We start from the raw sequence: 17,409 nt of genomic DNA, 5'->3' as shown, positions 1-17,409 counted from the left end.
CCTCTTTCACAGCAAGGAGTTCCCGATTGCCGACGTCATAATTCCGTTCAGCGGGGGTCAACCTGCGAGAGAAATAGGCACACGGGTGAAGGACCTTATCGGTCTTCCCGCTCTGGGAGAGCACCGCTCCTATCCCTGAGTCCGAGGCATCCACTTCAACCACTAACTGGCGGCTAGGATCGGGCTGCACCAGAACTGGTGCAGACGAGAAGCGCCGTTTCAACTCCTTGAACGCGGCCTCGCACCGGTCCGACCAGGTGAAGGGAACTTTTGGAGAGGTCAGGGCTGTCAGGGGGCTAACTACCTGACTGTAGCCCTTAATGAACCTCCTATAGAAATTAGCAAAGCCGAGGAACTGTTGCAGCTTCCTACGGCTTGTGGGTTGGGGCCAATCTCTCACCGCCGCAACCTTGGCCGGGTCCGGGGCGACGGAGTTAGAGGAGATGATAAACCCCAGGAAGGACAAAGAAGTGCGGTGGAACTCACACTTCTCGCCCTTCACAAACAGACGGTTCTCCAACAACCGCTGCAGGACCTGACGGACATGCCGGACATGAGTCTCAGGATCCGGGGAAAAGATGAGTATATCGTCTAGATATACGAAGACGAACCGGTGCAGGAAGTCCCGCAAGACATCGTTTACCAACGCTTGGAAGGTCGCGGGAGCATTAGTGAGACCGAACGGCATGACCAGGTACTCAAAATGACCTAAGGGGGTGTTAAATGCCGTCTTCCATTCGTCTCCCTTCCGAATCCGAACCAAATGATACGCATTCCTAAGATCCAGCTTGGTGAAAATCTTGGCTCCATGCAAGGGGGTGAACACTGAATCCAACAAGGGCAACGGGTATCGGTTGCGAACCGTGATCTCGTTCAACCCCCTGTAATCAATGCATGGACGAAGTCCGCCATCTTTTTTACCCACAAAAAAGAAACCTGCGCCCATCGGTGAGGTGGAATTCCGGATCAACCCGGCGGCTAATGAGTCCCGGATGTAGGTCTCCATTGATTCGCGTTCCGGCCGTGAGAGGTTGTACAGCCTACTGGACGGGAACTCACTGCCTGGAACCAAATCAATGGCACAATCGTACGGGCGGTGGGGAGGAAGCGTGAGAGCCAGATCCTTGCTGAACACGTCAGCGAGGTCATGGTACTCCGCTGGCACCGCCTTCAGATTGGGCGGGACTCGGACCTCCTCCTTAGCTTGGGGAGCCGGGAGGAACCGAGGAACCGAGACACTCCCGATGGCAGGTTTCGCTCCACTGCACCACTACCCCGGACGGCCAATCAATCCGGGGATTGTGCTTAAGCATCCATGGAAACCCTAAAACCACACGGGAGGTGGCCTGAGTCACGAAGAACTCGATCACCTCCCGGTGGTTACCTGACACCACCAGAGTTACTGGAGGTGTCTTGTGTGTGATTGGTGGGAGTAGGGAGCCATCTAGTGCTCGAACCTGCACAGGCGAGGTAAGAGCCACCAGAGGGAGCCCTATCTCCCTGGCCCATCTGCTGTCAAGCAGATTCCCCTCAGAGCCCGTGTCCACCAGTGCTGGGGCCTTCAGGGTTGAATCCTCATACAGGATTGTGACTGGGAGTCGTGTAGCAATGTGGGTGTGTCCCACGTGAATGTTTTGGCCCACCCCTGGCCCAGTCTCTAAGGGCGGGCGTTTGGCGTTTGACCGCTCGGGGCAGTCTCTCACATGGTGCTCTATTGAACCACAAACAAGACATGCTCCGTGGGTCCATCTCCTCTGTGCATCTGGTGCCCTAAATGTTGCCCTACTCGTGTCCCTAGCTTCGTCAGTAGGGGGAGCTGTGACCCCACGGAGCGCAGGAACAGAGGAGCGTGGGGAGGGCGGAGCTCGATTGGACCCGGAAGGGAGAGGGACGACGCGTGCCTGGCCACGCCCTTCGCCTCGTTCCCGGCGGCGTTCTTCTAACCGGTTGTCGAGTCGTATGACTAGATCGATGAGCCCATCTAAATCCCGCGGTTCGTCCTTGGCCACCAGGTGCTCTTTTAGGACCAGTGACAGTCCGTTTACAAAGGCAGCGCGGAGGGCAGTGCTATTCCAGCCGGATCTCGCCGCCGCGATGCGGAAGGCGACTGCATAGGCAGCTGCGCTCCGACGCCCCTGTCGTATGGACAGTAGTGCGGTTGAAGCGGACTCTCCTCTGTTGGGATGATCGAACACCGTTCTGAGCTCCCGTACAAACCCATCGTATGTATGAAGGAGCCGCGAGTGCTGCTCCCAGAGCGCTGTAGCCCAAGCGCGTGCCTCCCCGCGAAGCAGATTTATCACATAAGCTACTTTGCTAGCATCAGTCGCGTACATCACGGGACGCTGTGCGAAGACGAGCGAACACTGCATCAGAAAGTCCGCGCACGTCTCCACACAGCCTCCGTACGGCTCTGGAGGGCTTATGTATGCTTCTGGGGACGGAGGAAGGGACCGTTGAACGACCAGTGGAACATCACTTTCACGCGCAGGGTCCTCGGGAGGGAAAGCCGCAGCGGCACCCGAAGGGCGCGCCTCCACTTGTGCGGCGAGAGCCTCCACCCTGCGGTTTAGGAGAACGTACTGCTCGGTCATTAAATCGATCCGAGAGGTGAAGGCGGTGAGGATCCGCTGCAACTCACCGATTACCCCTCCCGAAGCCTCCGCCGCGCCTTGGTCTTCCATTGGCCGTTCAACAGCCGGTTGACGCCCCTCGGGGTCCATGACGCTGGCCGAGATATCCTGTTGTGAAAGTGTTGGAACACGGACCCACAACAGGGGGCGCAATGAACGGACAATGGAGAGAAGTAAAGAATTAGTTTTACTGTTGTGAGAAGAACACAACTAATACAACAATTAACAATTTGGAGGCGTAAGCCGAAATCTGCTGGTGTCGTGTGGGCAGGCTCGAAGGTAGGAGACGTCCGTCCTAGTTGAACCGGAACCACCCAGATCTCCTCTGCCACCGAAACCCAGAAGTACTGGAACCGCCAAGTCCCGAATTCCCAGGTGGCCACTGCCTTCGCTCGTCGGATCCGGTACTGCTGGCGGAAAAGAGCACAAACACACAGGTAGGATGCGACCGCACCCAGTAGACGGAGAGGGGCAAAGCCGCCTCCACCTCTTGTCACACTTAAGCAGGAAAGGTGAGTACTTATCCAAACACTTGGCCTTCAGTAGTCTGCTGTCCTGAAAGGGTTATCAGATATTGTCACAGAATATGCTGCTGAGGTGATTACCTTAACTCAAGGCGATATCTCGGCACTGAGGTGGAGACGCTGTCCTGCTGATATACCTCCGTACTGAGTGAAGTCAGCTGTGTCCGGTAATGGGTGACAGCTGTCACCCTGGCTGCTCTCATCAGGCGGCGGCGCCCTCTGGTGCCTGGAGCCCGCACTCCAGGCAGGGCGCCCTCTGGTGGTGATGGGCCAGCAGTACCTCCTCTTCAGCGGCCCACACACAACATGCACTTCTTGACTTACTCTCTCCACATCATCCAACATTTTCTTTCTCATAATTTCTTCCTTCATCAGCTCCTCAAAATACTCCCTCGATCTTCTCAACACACACTACTCACTTGTTAGCACATTACCATTTCCATCCTTTATCACATTAACATGCCCTTTCCCTAGCCTTTGCCACATCTGATTTACTTTACTCTTTTGACCTGCAGCTTGTTGTCCTCCTGTCTACTTTCATCATCTTGCTGGAGATCCCAAATCATTATCACCAACTTCTTTCTCCTTCTACCTTTCTGGACAACTTCATCCAGCCACCAGGTTTCTGTGTCTTCTGTCCTCTGTCCAGATATCAAACCACATCTGCACAACTTGTCCAAAATCATTTCACCTTCATCCAGTACCCTTCTCACTTCCTCACTGAATTTCACACAACAGTTTTCCTTCTTTAGCTTCCACCGTCTGATTGTTTGTTGAGATCTCTGCTCACCTCAAAATTCATCCCATAAACCACACTCCAATGCTGCCTAGCTACACTCTCTCCTGCTATCATCTTTACAGCTTCGGGTTTCTTTTAGGATGCATCTGCTACAAAGAATGTAGTCCACCTGTGTGCACTTTCCTCCACTCTTATATGTCACCCTGTGCTCCCACTTCTTATATATATATAATTTATTTTTTAATTGAATTTATTTAAAATTTATAACATTTATTTCAAATTGTTTAGTATTGTGTGAGAGAGATTGAACTAATTGAAATGGACTGCATTCATCATAGTAAAACCGTTCAATTATATTTGCAATATGTCACTAAGTACTGGTAAATTTCCTTCTCAAATGAAAATAGCCAAAGTAATTCCTCTGTTTAAAACTGGTGACAAACACACATTTTCTAATTATAGACCTATATCACTCCTGCCACAATTTTCCAAAATTTTGGAAAAAATATTTGCTAAAAGATTAAATGATTATTTACTGAAGCATAATATCATTTGTGAAGAACAATATGGATTCAGAAGGTCTCGAACTACATCACATGCTTTGATGGACTTTGTGGAAAGTATAGCAACTGCAATTGACAATAAACAATATACAATAGGTGTTTTTTTTATTTACAGAAAGCGTTTGACACAATTAACCATGGAATACTATTAAGTAAACTGCAGAAATCTGGAATCAGAGGTCTGGCATATGAATGGATAGCTAGTTATTTACAAGGCAGATTTCAGTATGTTCAATTCAATAATACAAATTCTGAACTCAGGGATGTCACATTTGGGGTGCCGCAGGGCTCAGTGCTGGGTCCTTTGTTGTTTATAATCTATATAAATGATATAAGTTGGGTGTCGAGTTCACTGAGATGTGTCCTTTTTGCGGATGATACAACTGTGTTCTGTAGCGGTGAAAATCTTGAACAGCTTCTGGACATAGTGGAGAAAGAACTGGAAAAATTTAAGGTTTGGTTTGACGCTAATAAGTTGTCACTCAAACTTGGGAAAACTAAATGTATTATATTTGGAAATAAACAGGCACCCAAATGTAAAAATTTAACTATAAACAATAAGGAAATTGAGTTAGTAACACAGAATAAATTTTTAGGTGTTATAATTGATAATAAACTTAGCTGGAAACCACATATAAATTATGTGAAATCAAAATTGTCAAAAACTATCGCCATTTTGTATAAAGCCAAAGATCTACTGCCGCAAGAAGGGTTACTTACTTTATATCATTCTCTGATGGTACCATATATGACATATTGTGTTGAGTCATGGGGAAACACTTACAAATCAAATACCAATCCAATATTCCTTTTGCAAAAACGAGCCATACGAATCATCTGCAATAAACAATATCGTGAACCAACTCATTCTCTATTTGTGTCTTTAAATGTATTAAAATTCATTGATTTGGTCGATTACATTACAATTCAAACTTTATTTCGAGCGAAAAACCAAGCCTTACCGAGACATGTCCAGAGTCTGTTCCGATTGAGGGAATCCAGATATAGTTTAAGAGGTTGTGCAATTTTTATGAAACCACCAGTAAGAACAAATGTAAAGGGTTTTTGTGTGTCTGTGGTTGGGGTGAGGAAATGGAACAAATGTTCAACAGAGGTTAGAATGAGTAGTACCTTAGTGAGATTTAAGAAACTACTCAAAAAGAACATTATGTCTAAGTATCATAAAGAAGCAAATATAATTAGATTTATATGGAATGTTCAATTTATAAGTGGGACTTATTGTATATTGAATGTGTGGGTATGTTATATGCGTATGTAGATATATAGATATGGGTAGGTGTATATGTATATGTATATAAGTGACTGTGTATATGTATGTATATATTTATGTTTGTAAAGTATATACGTATGTATATAGGTATATATGGCACAGCCCAAGCAGAGGGTCACCCCCAAGAGCCTGGTCTGCTTGAGGTTTCTTCCTTATAGGGAGTTTTTCCTCACCACAGTTGCCTAGTGCTTGCTCTGGGGGTTGGTAAGGTTAGTCCTTACTGGCGTAAAGTGCCTTGATTCGACTTTCTTGTGATCTGGTACTATATAAATATAATTATAAGTGAATAGTATATTGATGTGTATGTCTGTGTGTCGACATGTAGTAGTGAATTTATATTTATGTAAATATGACTGATTAGAATTGTTGGACTTGTACTAGCAGGGGTGGGCGCTAATAAGCTTTGCTTCAGCCCACACCCTTTCGGACTCACTAGTTTTGTCTGTGTTTGTTTGTGGAATTGTTCATTTTTTCTATCTGAATATTTTGTGTGCCGAATAAAAACTTTGTCACTTGTCACTTGTCTTGCACTATCATGGTCAAAGTGCTTTACATTGATGCCTGACATTTGCCCATTCACATCCACACACGCTGATGATCACACAAAACAGTTATTTTCATTCATTGTCTGTACGCACTTAATTTTACGGCAGTAATAACAACAACAACGACAATAATAATAATAATACACTTTCAGGATAATACATTTCAAAGTGCTTCAGACAGTGAAATAAATACCAATCAAATCAACCAATCAAATTATGTTTTATAAAACAATAAAAAAATACATAATCATAAACAAGAGAAAAACAGGTGAGTTTTAAGATTTGATTTAAAATATTGGACAGAACCTGACATCCCCTGGCAGATTACACCATACATTTGGAGCACTGTCAGCAAAAACTCTACACCCTGCTGACTTCTTCTTAACCAAGAAACTCTGAGTAAATCTGCATGTGAGGACCCCAGGGTGTGATATGGAACATAAGGCTGAATGAATTCCACAAAATAAGACACTATACACAAACCTTCAGTATTTTATAAGCCAACAGCAGGACCGTAACATCCACTCTGACACTCACGGGAAGCCACCATGGGTGTGATGTGATCATATTTCCTACTTCTGGTAAAACTCTGAATCATCTGATGACATTTAATACTCTTATGAGATGAACCAGAAAACACTTTACAATAAATGTGACACCATGCAAGAATTAGATTTGTGAGGAAAGCCACAAAAATGCCAAAGACAACCATTAAGAAGTTGTAGTCTCCAGTAGCTGTGATTATGTTATGTGTCGGACGAGGTCGGAGCACCGACCCAGCGTTTGACAGGACCCAGCATAAAATAAGCAGAGCACGGTTCAAAGGATAACACATTTTAATGAAAGTAAGTGCAATGACAAACAACTAAAAAGTCCGCGGTCTGGTAAGGTGAAAACACGGCACGCTCTCAGCAGCGCAAACGGTCCGGAGCCACAGCAGTTCGGACCCAGGGACCCCGCCGACACCCCCCAGGTGGCCGCGACAAACCGTGTCTGTGAAGAAAGAAAACATGAGGTGAGTCCAACACTCTCCACCCAGAGAGACACAGCTCAAAAGGTGCACACAATCAGCAAACACTTCCTGGCTTAAATATATATATATCAGCTTCTCACCCTGCAGGCACGGAACAACTCAGTTCAAATCTCCACTGCAGCAGAAGCTGATTAGACAATTAGCATAACGTGACAGCTCAATAACACAAGGTGTGAGGGACACCAAATCCACTGTCATTACTTCATAAAAGTCACCAAAACCAAATTACCTCAGGAAGTGTGCTGAAGAGCGTGAGACCTCACCCAATCCTCCTTCACAGACTGTGGCATCAAACCTGGAGCGGTCTCTGCGTCCGTAATGGTGAGATTGTTCTCCTGACGTTGATCTCACATGTCTCCTCACAAGGTCGAGTCTCTGGCAATCACACACTGTGCATTCAAGGTTTAAATGCAGCCATCTCTGATCAAGACAGAATACACCACAGCTGTGAGTCCTGATGACCTGCACATGAAAACAAGCCTCAGGTGTTCAGGGTGAGGTCCTAATGCTCAGCCACTCAGTCCTGAATGCATACCACCTGGTGGGAAAAACAGAAACCAAGCCAGCCAAACACCCCAGCACACAACAGATTAGACAAATTGTGCAAAGTTTTGCATTTTGCATCAACAGTTATACAGCGTCACAATGAAGTGGAGGATTTTCTTAAGAACATCTGAAAGTTCAGCTGCAGTTTGCCAGAAGACACATGGGAGATGCAAGCCTAGAATTGATCTGTTTTGTTGTATGGAAATTCTTCTCTTTTCCACTATCAAGCTGTGAGTGGTGATGCAAAACTTTCACTGAGCACAGTTTCTTCAATTGCAGCCCCTGAAGCCACCAACTCATACAGCGTCGATGACTTTGATCACTAATTTGGAGGTTAGTAAGAAACTGAACAGTACCATACTGGTTGTATTTCTTAATGATTTATGTAAATGAAGTCCAAGACATATTTACTATCCATTGACTTGGATATTTGCAAGTATCCATCCCCTTACTTGGATATGTGCATGTATCCATCCCCTTACTTGGATATTTGCAAGTATCCATCCCCTTACTTGGATATGTGCATGTATCCATCACCTTACTTGGATACGTGCATGTATCCATCACGTTACTTGGATATGTGCATGTGTCCATCCCCTTACTTGGATATGTGCATGTATCCATCCCCTTACTTGGATATGTGCATGTATCCATCCACTTACTTGACTGATGAAACGGCAGTTCGTGAGACTGGGTTATGAAAAGTTTGTTAATCTATGTGTTTGTGCCGGGGGTACGAAAATGGAGCACTTTTCGTGACAGGGGAACAAATCAATTTAGTGATGTGGTTACAAAATGTGGGGCGACATGGGAAAGTCTGGGGCGGGGGGTATGGTTAGGGTTAGAGAACAGGAGGATTATAATAGCAAAATAATAAACCGTGTCACAAAAATCGGGCACTAAACATGATGGGGCAAGGGGAAAAACGTGAGACTGGGCTGGTAAAAGTGATAATTTACTAGCGTTACACTAAAGGATGCTATTACTTATGCAACCCATCATTTTTGCTTTTAGAATTTTTTTCCGTTTATGTCATGTTGTAGAAATAATTTTTCACTGTGAGTTTAAAGGCCATCAATTTAGAATCTTTTTTAGGGGAGGTAATAGTCTAGTGGTTAAGCATTGGGCTTGAGACCAGAGGATCCTTGGTTCAAATCCCAGCCTGATCGGAAAATCACTAAGGGCCCTTGGGCAAGGCCCTTCATTCCCTAGTTGCTCCCGGTGTGTAGCGGCAGCACCCTCACACTGGGGTGAATGTGAGGCATTAGTGTGTAAAGCGATTTGAGTGTCTGATGCAGATGGGAAGGCGCTATATAAAAATGCAGACCATTTATAAAGGGACTCTTGATTTTTTTTTTTTTAATTGCTCAAGGGTTCGCATACATCTTCTTCCCATGGTCTTTGATGTGAGCAAATTCGTTCTGCTTGTATCTTTTTTAACACTACGTCACCACGGCAGAGCCAATATGGAGCAACATGTTGATGTGACACAGGTTTTACACTGTGTCCATAACACATGGAGAACGGGCAGAAACCTTTGTTCCTTGTTCACATTACCACTCTCAAAATCTAATTTAAGAAAATCCAGATTGGATCTAGCTTGATTTTATTTTTTTTGGCATTCTGACTTTTTCAAAACGGATTAAAGCCACATGCAGGTGGTTGGAAATGCGGTTCAAATCGCATTTTTGCAACTATGTTTCAATTTGATAGAGTGACACAAAAAACAATGAAGTAGATCTGGAAAGATGGAAGTTGATTTGAGGTGCCTTACCTGTGGAGTGGAATAAGTGGAAAAAAGTAGAAGAAAACAGACAAAAACAACAGAGCATGGATGAGAATTTTAAACAGTGGACAGATAAGGAAACATAGTGCCTGTTATCTGGGGATCATCAATGCCAAACAAATTAGAAGGAATATACTGAAATAAATCTATTTATCAGACTATAGTGTGGAGGAGCAGGAGTAAAGCCTGTTGCCATAGCAATCCATATGGACAAGACTATGTCAATGTGGACACGAAGATCATATCTAGTTACTTGCTAGATATAATCTGGACAGTCAATTGAGCTCTGATTGGAATCAGATTTGCAATAAATCTGGTTTGAACTTGTCCTTAGTTTTGGAAGCAAGCTCACTGACCACTTGTCCATCACTCTGTTCCAACCCAACTTAGTCAATAGGTGCTGAGAAATACCACATCCTCCTATGAACAAGAAGTTGCCATGGTGAGTTCGAAGTACCATATGCCCGGTCTCAGACCTACAAGAACAGCTTCTTCCCAGGTGCTATCCAACTATAGAATACCCTACCCAGAGAACGGATGGCAGTCACCAGTCTGGACTTCTTTAACCTCTTCTGCAGGACTGGACTTCTGCAGTCTCTGAGTCAGATCTGTGTAGAAGTCCAGTTCCTTGTACATAGAGCACCTGAAAAATGTACTTTCAGCCTTCACTGTCACTTTTGTCTACCATGTTCATGAAAGTATGGCAATATTCAACTGTTAAATCCTGTGCTGACAATGGAAGAAGAAGAACCCAACTACACTCACTGGCCAGTTTATTAGGTACACCTTGCTAGTACTTGCCTACAGAACTGCCTTAACTCTTCATTCAACAAGGTGTTGGAAACATTACTCAGAGATGTTGGTCCATATTGACTATGGTCTCCCATTCAACCAGTCTGTCCATTCTCCTCTGACCTCTGACATCAACAAGGCATTTTCATCCACACAACTGCGGCTCACTGGACATTTTCTGTTTTTTGGACCATTTTCTGTAAACCCTAGAGAAGGGGTGTGTGAAAATCCTAGTAGATCAGCAGTTTCTAAAATAGTGAGACCAGCCCATCTGGCACCATCAACCATGCGATGTTCAAAGTCACTTAATCCTCTTTCTTCCCCTTTCTGATGCTCGGTTTGAACTTCAGCAAGTCATCTTCACCACGTCTAGATGGCTAAATCCATTGAGTTGCTGCCATATGGCTAATTAGCTTTGCGTTAACAAAACAATTGAACAGGTGTACCTAATAAAGTGACCGGTGAGTGCAGATTTAACTACTAAATGTAAATTTAATTTGACATATTCTGATCTTTGTTTGGGCAACATTTTGAGGGTTAAAAACGGATTTGTTGGTGATTTATTCTTTAAATCAAAAATGTACTACAGTGATTTCCTTTCGGCGAAGCTTGCAGGGTTTATTCTAATGGCCACATGATGGCGCTCTTTGTTCAAGCTCCTGATCAGAAGAGAGAGAGAGAGAGAGAGAGAGAGAGAGAGAGAGAGAGAGAGAGAGAGAGAGAGAGAGAGAGAGAGAGAGAAAACAAAAAACGTGGGGTTTAAGTTGGTATTCTTAAACGGAATCACGCCCTGGAGCAGAAGTTCCACTCGACCCCCTCATCCGGTCTCTTTTCGTCATTTTGCGTCACAGTAAAAAGAAAGAAAGAAAAAAAAAAAAAACTGACGTGAGTCTTTGAGGGACTCTGTGCGACCTTTCAGTCTGATTCAGTGAGGAGGTGAAAAAGCGGATCCAGGCGGTCCAGAAATGCGCAGTTAGAATTTTGGACAAACATGCACTTCACAAATGTGCCATGCATTTATTAATATGAATAGTTTTACCATCTACTGCAGGTTAATGTGTGTTTTATGTAATAATCCGCAGAAGGATAAGCCGGCGGTTCCATTTATGGCTGGAAAAATTTGCCTAATTAGGGTTCATCAGCTCAGCATGGGGCGAAGAAAAAAAAAAAAAAAAAAAAAAAAAAACCTCCCCGCAAGTTTCTCTATTAATCAAAAGCAAAGCTGGAGACACCCTTTTCTTTCTTTCTTGTTTTCAGTTATGACACTTAAATCATCCCAATTTAATGATTTAAAAAGGATAAAACGGGGGATTTGTAGACTGATGGCTGTCTGAAGCGGCATCCTGCGTCACAGCCGCGTTCAGATCCGATTACGCGGCTCGTTTATTTCAACAATTTAACACATGCACAAAGGCCGAGGCCTGCGTGCGTGCGCTGGCATCGGATGACCATCAGAGAGAAAGAGTGAGGGGGGCAAAAAACTCCCCACCCTCATCATCTATTACCAGCAAATTATTGGAAACGATAAGAAAAGTGACAAAGCCAAAAAACAAAAAAAAAAAAAAAAAAAAAGGATCGCTTTCAGCACCGGACAGCTCCTGAGACCTTGGAGGCCGCACGCTCCAAGAACCTTCCGTCAAAAACCACGAAAAAGAGAGAGAGAGAGAGAGAGAGAGAGAGAGAGAGAGAGAGACCTAACTGTAAAAGCCTTTAATTGTTATTGAGGGCGTGAACAGATGTTGCCATCACATGTCTGATTTGAAAAAGGGGGAAGAAAAAAAGTTTTTAGAAGTAAAGTTGCAATGTGAAGTGAGCTGGTGTTTGGCGTGCGGGAGGGGTGATGGATGCGTCGACGAGGAAAGGAACTGTACTATTATATTCCGGGAGGAAGGCTTGATGACGTCTATCGCATCCTTAATGTGACTTGAGGGAGGAGGAGGAGAGGAGGAGGATGGATGGAGGGGAGGGTGAGGACGCGCAAATAAAAATCCAAGGCAATCGCGGCACAGGACCAAAAGGGAGGAGAGGGGAAAAAAAAGTTTCGCGCACAGCGATATGTAGGCGCACCACACTGCACTTTGGAGCATTTTTATTTTTCTTCTCGTGGTGTTCTTCCCCGGCGACAGGTGGACTCTCGATAATTGTCTCGTAAGAAGTGAAGAGAGGCTGAACTGAGAGGAGCATAAGGAGACGACGGAGGCGCTTCAGCCAGCAAAGAAGTGCCGTGAGAAAGATACAGTCTCTCTCTCTCTCTCTCTCTCTCTCTCTCTCTCTCTCTCTCTCACTCTCTCTCTCGCCCCCTTTCCCCTTTCCCCCCCTCTCTCTCTCACTTACGACCACAGCCGCGCCCGGATCACATCAGCACAGCGTTCCCTGCCTTCCTGCTATAGGTATGTGGAGGATCAGTGATGGAAAAAAGCGATATTCATGTTTTAAAAGTTATTTCTGCACACGATTAAGTGCTTAAACTCCTACAGGATGACTGGTTTATTTTTTTTTTAATAATTGTACCTCGTAAATTTATTGTGTTGAGACAAATTTGTGTTGTAAAAGCTGTTTAAAGCTGCTCTCATTAATTAATGAATCTACTTTTTCTTTAAACAGCATGGCCAGTTCGAGCAAAGCAACTTTAATCTTGCTCATCTATGGAATCCTAATGCACTACAGCGTCTTCTGCACACCTATCGGACTAAATTACCCTAAGATTAGGTAGGTGCCATTTTAAAGTAATTTTAACATTCAAACAATACCAAAAAACGCTGCTGAAATCCATTTTAAATTACGGCATTGCACTGAGATCAGCGGCAAAGTCGTAATTTTTAGCTGTTGTTTTTGCGGTTTTCGTTCTTGTGCGTAATTACGCACCAAAGGCGCCCGTTTCCATCAAACTGTCGGAAAGCAGCGCACACAAATGTGCCTGCGCTGTGAAGAAGGAAAAAAAAAAGTGCTCGTGGAGGTGTGCGCGTCCGGTGGGACGACTCACAGAACTCCCCTTATTAAAAATAAGAGACGATGCAGCTGAACGCTGTTTGGATGACGGTGGACTGGCGTCACCACAGAGAGGCGAGGAAACACGAATGGGAGCTCGATCCTTTTTATTTATTCTTCTCCCCCTCCTTCTCCTCAAAAGCATAATTGGGCGTGGCTCTAGTTTTTTTTTTAAATAATTGCAGCAACTATTTTAATATTTTTTTTTAAAATTATATCCTCAAATGTGACAGTTTTCACACAAATTATTTCGATTTTTTGTTAAAAAAAATAGCGCGTCTGCAATAAACAATTTTACGCACAAAAACATTTATCAAAAATAATGCAGAAATACAAATGCACACGTTTTATGCATTTTAAGCTATTTTAAACTCGTAATTTCCCCCCCATTTTTAAATAATTCGTTAGACACATCCCTCCCGCTGTGTCGGAATTCACGCGTTATGCAGCGGACGCGCGCCTTTGCTTTGCAGTCACGCCGCCATCAGATCAGAATTGTGATGAATGTTATCCTCCCTTCCATCCCCCCTTTTTTTTGTTGTTTTCCCAGACTTGAAAACGACGCCTTCGATGAGGACGGGAATTCTTTATCCGACATGGGGTTTGATAGCGATCGGATTGCTATACGCAGCCCAGGATCGTTAAACGACGACGGCTACTCGTTATATTACCCGCCAGAGAAAAGGTAAACCTCATTTAATACTTTCAAACCCTCACCTGGAGTCCAGATTCCACTTTTAATGACTTATTTGCGATAATGTTATGTTTTGGTTGCTTTATTTTCTTCGTTATTCGTTCAGTGTTATTTTCATACTCAGTAGCCTAAAATGTGCGAATTAATAATTTATTGTACTAAAAAAAAAAAAAAAAAAACAAAAAAAAAAAACACCAAAAACAAACAAATAAAATTTTTTGGGAGTTGCGAGCGGATGGAGACATTTTAGGCTACTTTTGATCATTTTGTCTGCGCTTTAGTCACTGATGATCTATGTGTTTTGGCGTTTTATCATCTCAGATCAGAAAGGCATGCTGAGGAAGAATTAGATAGAGCCTTGAGGGAGATCCTGGGTCAGTTAACAGCGAGACATTATCTGCATTCTCTGATGACAATTCGTGCAGGGTAAGGGCATTTCTTATAACCTGCAGTCATCACTTTTTTTTTTAAATTTAATTTAATTTTTGTTATGTTTGTCCGCTGCACACGTTCAGGTTGCTCCATCATTGTCTTTCATTTTGTGTGGGTGGTGTTTTTCCTCTCTGCAATGTTACACAATAATATTAATAATAATAAAATAATAATAATTTAAAAAACAGCTTTTTTTGATATGTGACGTGGCACTGCGTGGAAAAAGTGAGGGTCACATTTCTGAGAATGCATTAAATTACATTACATTTATATATATATATATATATATATATATATATATATATATATATATATATATATATATATATGCAGCAATTAAAAATCAGGCATCTGAATCTGCCTGCAAATGAATAATTAATGTTTTCTAAAAGCTTTTGCTTAAAAATTAAATTTAAAAAATGAATTAAATCTATTATTAATGCATCCTGAAGTAAATGAGGTGTGGAAAGCTGCTGTGTAAATTTTATTTTATTTTGTTATTGTTGTTTTGCAGTGGGGACAACAGCATAGAAGATGAATCAGAGCCCTTATCCAAAAGACATTCCGATGGGATCTTCACCGACAGCTACAGCCGCTACAGAAAGCAGATGGCCGTGCAGAAATACCTGGCAGCTGTTCTGGGAAGAAGGTACAGACAGAGAGTTAGGAACAAAGGACGCAGACTTGCCTATTTGTAGTTCCCAGAGCCCCAGCTACCCTCCTGTGTATATACATCCAGTCGTTAAATCATCCAGATATATCTGACCAACCAGTGGATTGCGCCTGTGTTCTTTCAACATGTATTTATGTATGAAGTAAAGCCATTAAAATGAATATTTTAATAATAATATTGGCTTTTTTTCCTCCCTTTTTGTACAAAAGCACTTCTTGATACCTACCTACCGAATGCACAGTTACACTTTGTGGACCAATATTTTATTTCCATGTTCAGATGTAGAAAACAGAAGAAAAATTCACCCCTCCCCCCCCCCCAAAAAAAATATGTGCACCTTCAACGTTATGCGCTTGAAAATCTTTACAAGTCATCTACATATGCAGAAAATAAATAGATTTTAAAAAGACAATCAAAGTATTGAATGTTATACTTATTTTTGTAACCAACGTTCTATTTTTTTAGTGTTGTTTTTGTTTTCTGGACAGGTCCAAAGAAGCAGTGAGCACGTTATGTGAGCCTTTACAAGGTAGAAGTTGCCCTCCCCTAACAGGGGGCTCTATGGAAACATATCCTGCTGAACCAGAATTCAGAAGGCTTTTGTTTTTTGCAGCTTCTCATTTGATGAATAACCAATGATTTTACTCCTATAGTCCTAAATTGACCATTGCAGGCCTTGCAGAGGCATTACCGCCTTTACAAACCTGTGGCAGTATACTGAAGCACTCACGTCGCTGCTAAGCGGCGACCACTGCTTGCTCACTTGCCTCAAAGTCATTCACTGTAGGAGATCGATGCATCTCCGCTGTATATCGCTAAAGAATGTGTGTGAATATGTGCAGTATAAAAATTAGACAGCACAACTATTCATCTTAATGTCTGTTTTGAGTTAATGCAATTGCTTGGGTGTGTGTGCTTAAGCTGTTTGACGTGTAACATAAGATATGAAGCATGACTGATGAGAGGCGGAGAGGGAAAGGTAGCATCCGAGTTACTGTGGTCTCAGGTCTGGAAGAGTTTGGAGCGTTTCTTATTTATCAGCGCCTGCAGAAAATGATGCCCTGTTAATTTGCTTAGGAAATGCATGTTTTTTTTTTTCGTTCCTATTGCTATGTAAGAGGTGGGTTGTGAGGAGCCCATTACAGCACCACTTGCCCTCAGAACTCATGGAAATGTGAATAGGGAGGGTTAGAAGTGGTGGGAACTGGTACTGCACTGATTTTATCATTATTATTAATTATATTTATAATAATAATTATTATTATAGACCGTCCTGCTGCTGTCAGCGTGTAGACCATAAGACACTGGAGCCCCTCCCTAACTGGCCTTTGTCCTGCCAGCATTTGTTTGTTGTTTTTAGATTCCTGTGCTATGACAGTGTTGTGGTTCGTTGTTACGACAAAAACGATCCGCGATCGATGTGACAAGTAAGTGAGGATGTGGTAAGGAAAGTGTGATATGTGAGGGAGAGAGAGATGTGTATGGAGAACAACAGAGAGAGAGAGAGAGAGAGAGAGAGAGAGAGAGAGAGAGAGAGAGAGAGAGAGAGAGAGAGAGGAGTAAGTGTTGCCTGTGAGACAAACTGCCTCTGTTTAACTGTGCTGAACCCGACCCGGGATGGGCATAAATGCATTAATACTTTGTGGTGGGCATTTGGAGCCAAGCACCCTTGTTGCTATGGAAATCACCTCAGTGGCTATTGCAGGGCAACAGAGTGCGTGCACGTAAAGGCGATCATAGAGGGTGCGCTGTGCTTCTGCACTTCCTTCTTCCAGCGTCTCAGTGCAAAACACTCACGTGTACAAGAAAGACCTCTTGAAAAACATGCCCTCGGAAGATTGGCTGAGGCAGTCCTAACTAGGGGTGCTCCCGTCTGATATTTCAGTTTGGTGTCAGCCCGATATTGGCCAAATTGACTGGTTCGGATATCGGAAATTTTTCAAAAACGAAATCAGAAACCAAGTTTTCTATTGCACATCTGAGTCATTTTGTAGACTGTGTATGTTTTCCTCTAGAGGAGTAGAATATTTGTTTCAAAGTTTGAGTTGATGTTTAGCAAAATAGATCCAGACAAATGTATTTAATACCCGATTAGTTCTTTTGAGCGAGTGCAAACAGTATTAGATAACTGTTGGTATTGGTATTGGCAGATACTGATGATTCCAGTATC

General features: G+C 43.4%; 1 protein-coding gene across 2 annotated transcripts; it reads left to right on the top strand.

Annotated features, from left to right (window-relative positions):
• Positions 1 to 12,463: 12,463 nt before the first annotated feature.
• On the top strand, positions 12,464 to 15,414 carry adcyap1b (adenylate cyclase activating polypeptide 1b). 2 transcript variants are annotated; one of them, XM_034182359.1, is made up of 5 exons: positions 12,464 to 12,842; positions 13,057 to 13,161; positions 13,991 to 14,125; positions 14,456 to 14,560; positions 15,081 to 15,414. In XM_034182359.1, the coding sequence occupies exons 2-5, from the start codon at positions 13,058 to 13,060 to the stop codon at positions 15,262 to 15,264; spliced, it is 528 nt and encodes a 175-aa protein (XP_034038250.1). In that variant the 5' UTR covers positions 12,464 to 12,842; position 13,057; the 3' UTR covers positions 15,265 to 15,414. The 2 variants fall into 2 exon arrangements, with proteins under 2 accessions (XP_034038250.1, XP_034038251.1); XM_034182360.1 differs by lacking the exon at positions 14,456 to 14,560 and having other exon boundaries at positions 12,465 to 12,842.
• Positions 15,415 to 17,409: the final 1,995 nt, after the last annotated feature.

The sequence above is a fragment of the Thalassophryne amazonica genome, chromosome 12 (assembly GCF_902500255.1).
Source record: "Thalassophryne amazonica chromosome 12, fThaAma1.1, whole genome shotgun sequence".
In the NCBI taxonomy this organism is placed as follows: domain Eukaryota; kingdom Metazoa; phylum Chordata; class Actinopteri; order Batrachoidiformes; family Batrachoididae; genus Thalassophryne; species Thalassophryne amazonica.
Note: the sequence above shows the minus strand (reverse complement) of the source record. Positions and strands in the feature narration are given on the sequence as shown.

Bases quoted from the DNA above. Each gene is read 5' to 3' on its own strand.
- adcyap1b (XM_034182359.1), top strand. From the start codon at position 13,058: ATGGCCAGTTCGAGCAAAGCAACTTTAATCTTGCTCATCTATGGAATC. The intron at 14,126-14,455 runs GTAAACCTCATT...TTATCATCTCAG, and splicing joins TATTACCCGCCAGAGAAAAG to ATCAGAAAGGCATGCTGAGG. The intron at 14,561-15,080 runs GTAAGGGCATTT...GTTGTTTTGCAG, and splicing joins CTGATGACAATTCGTGCAGG to TGGGGACAACAGCATAGAAG.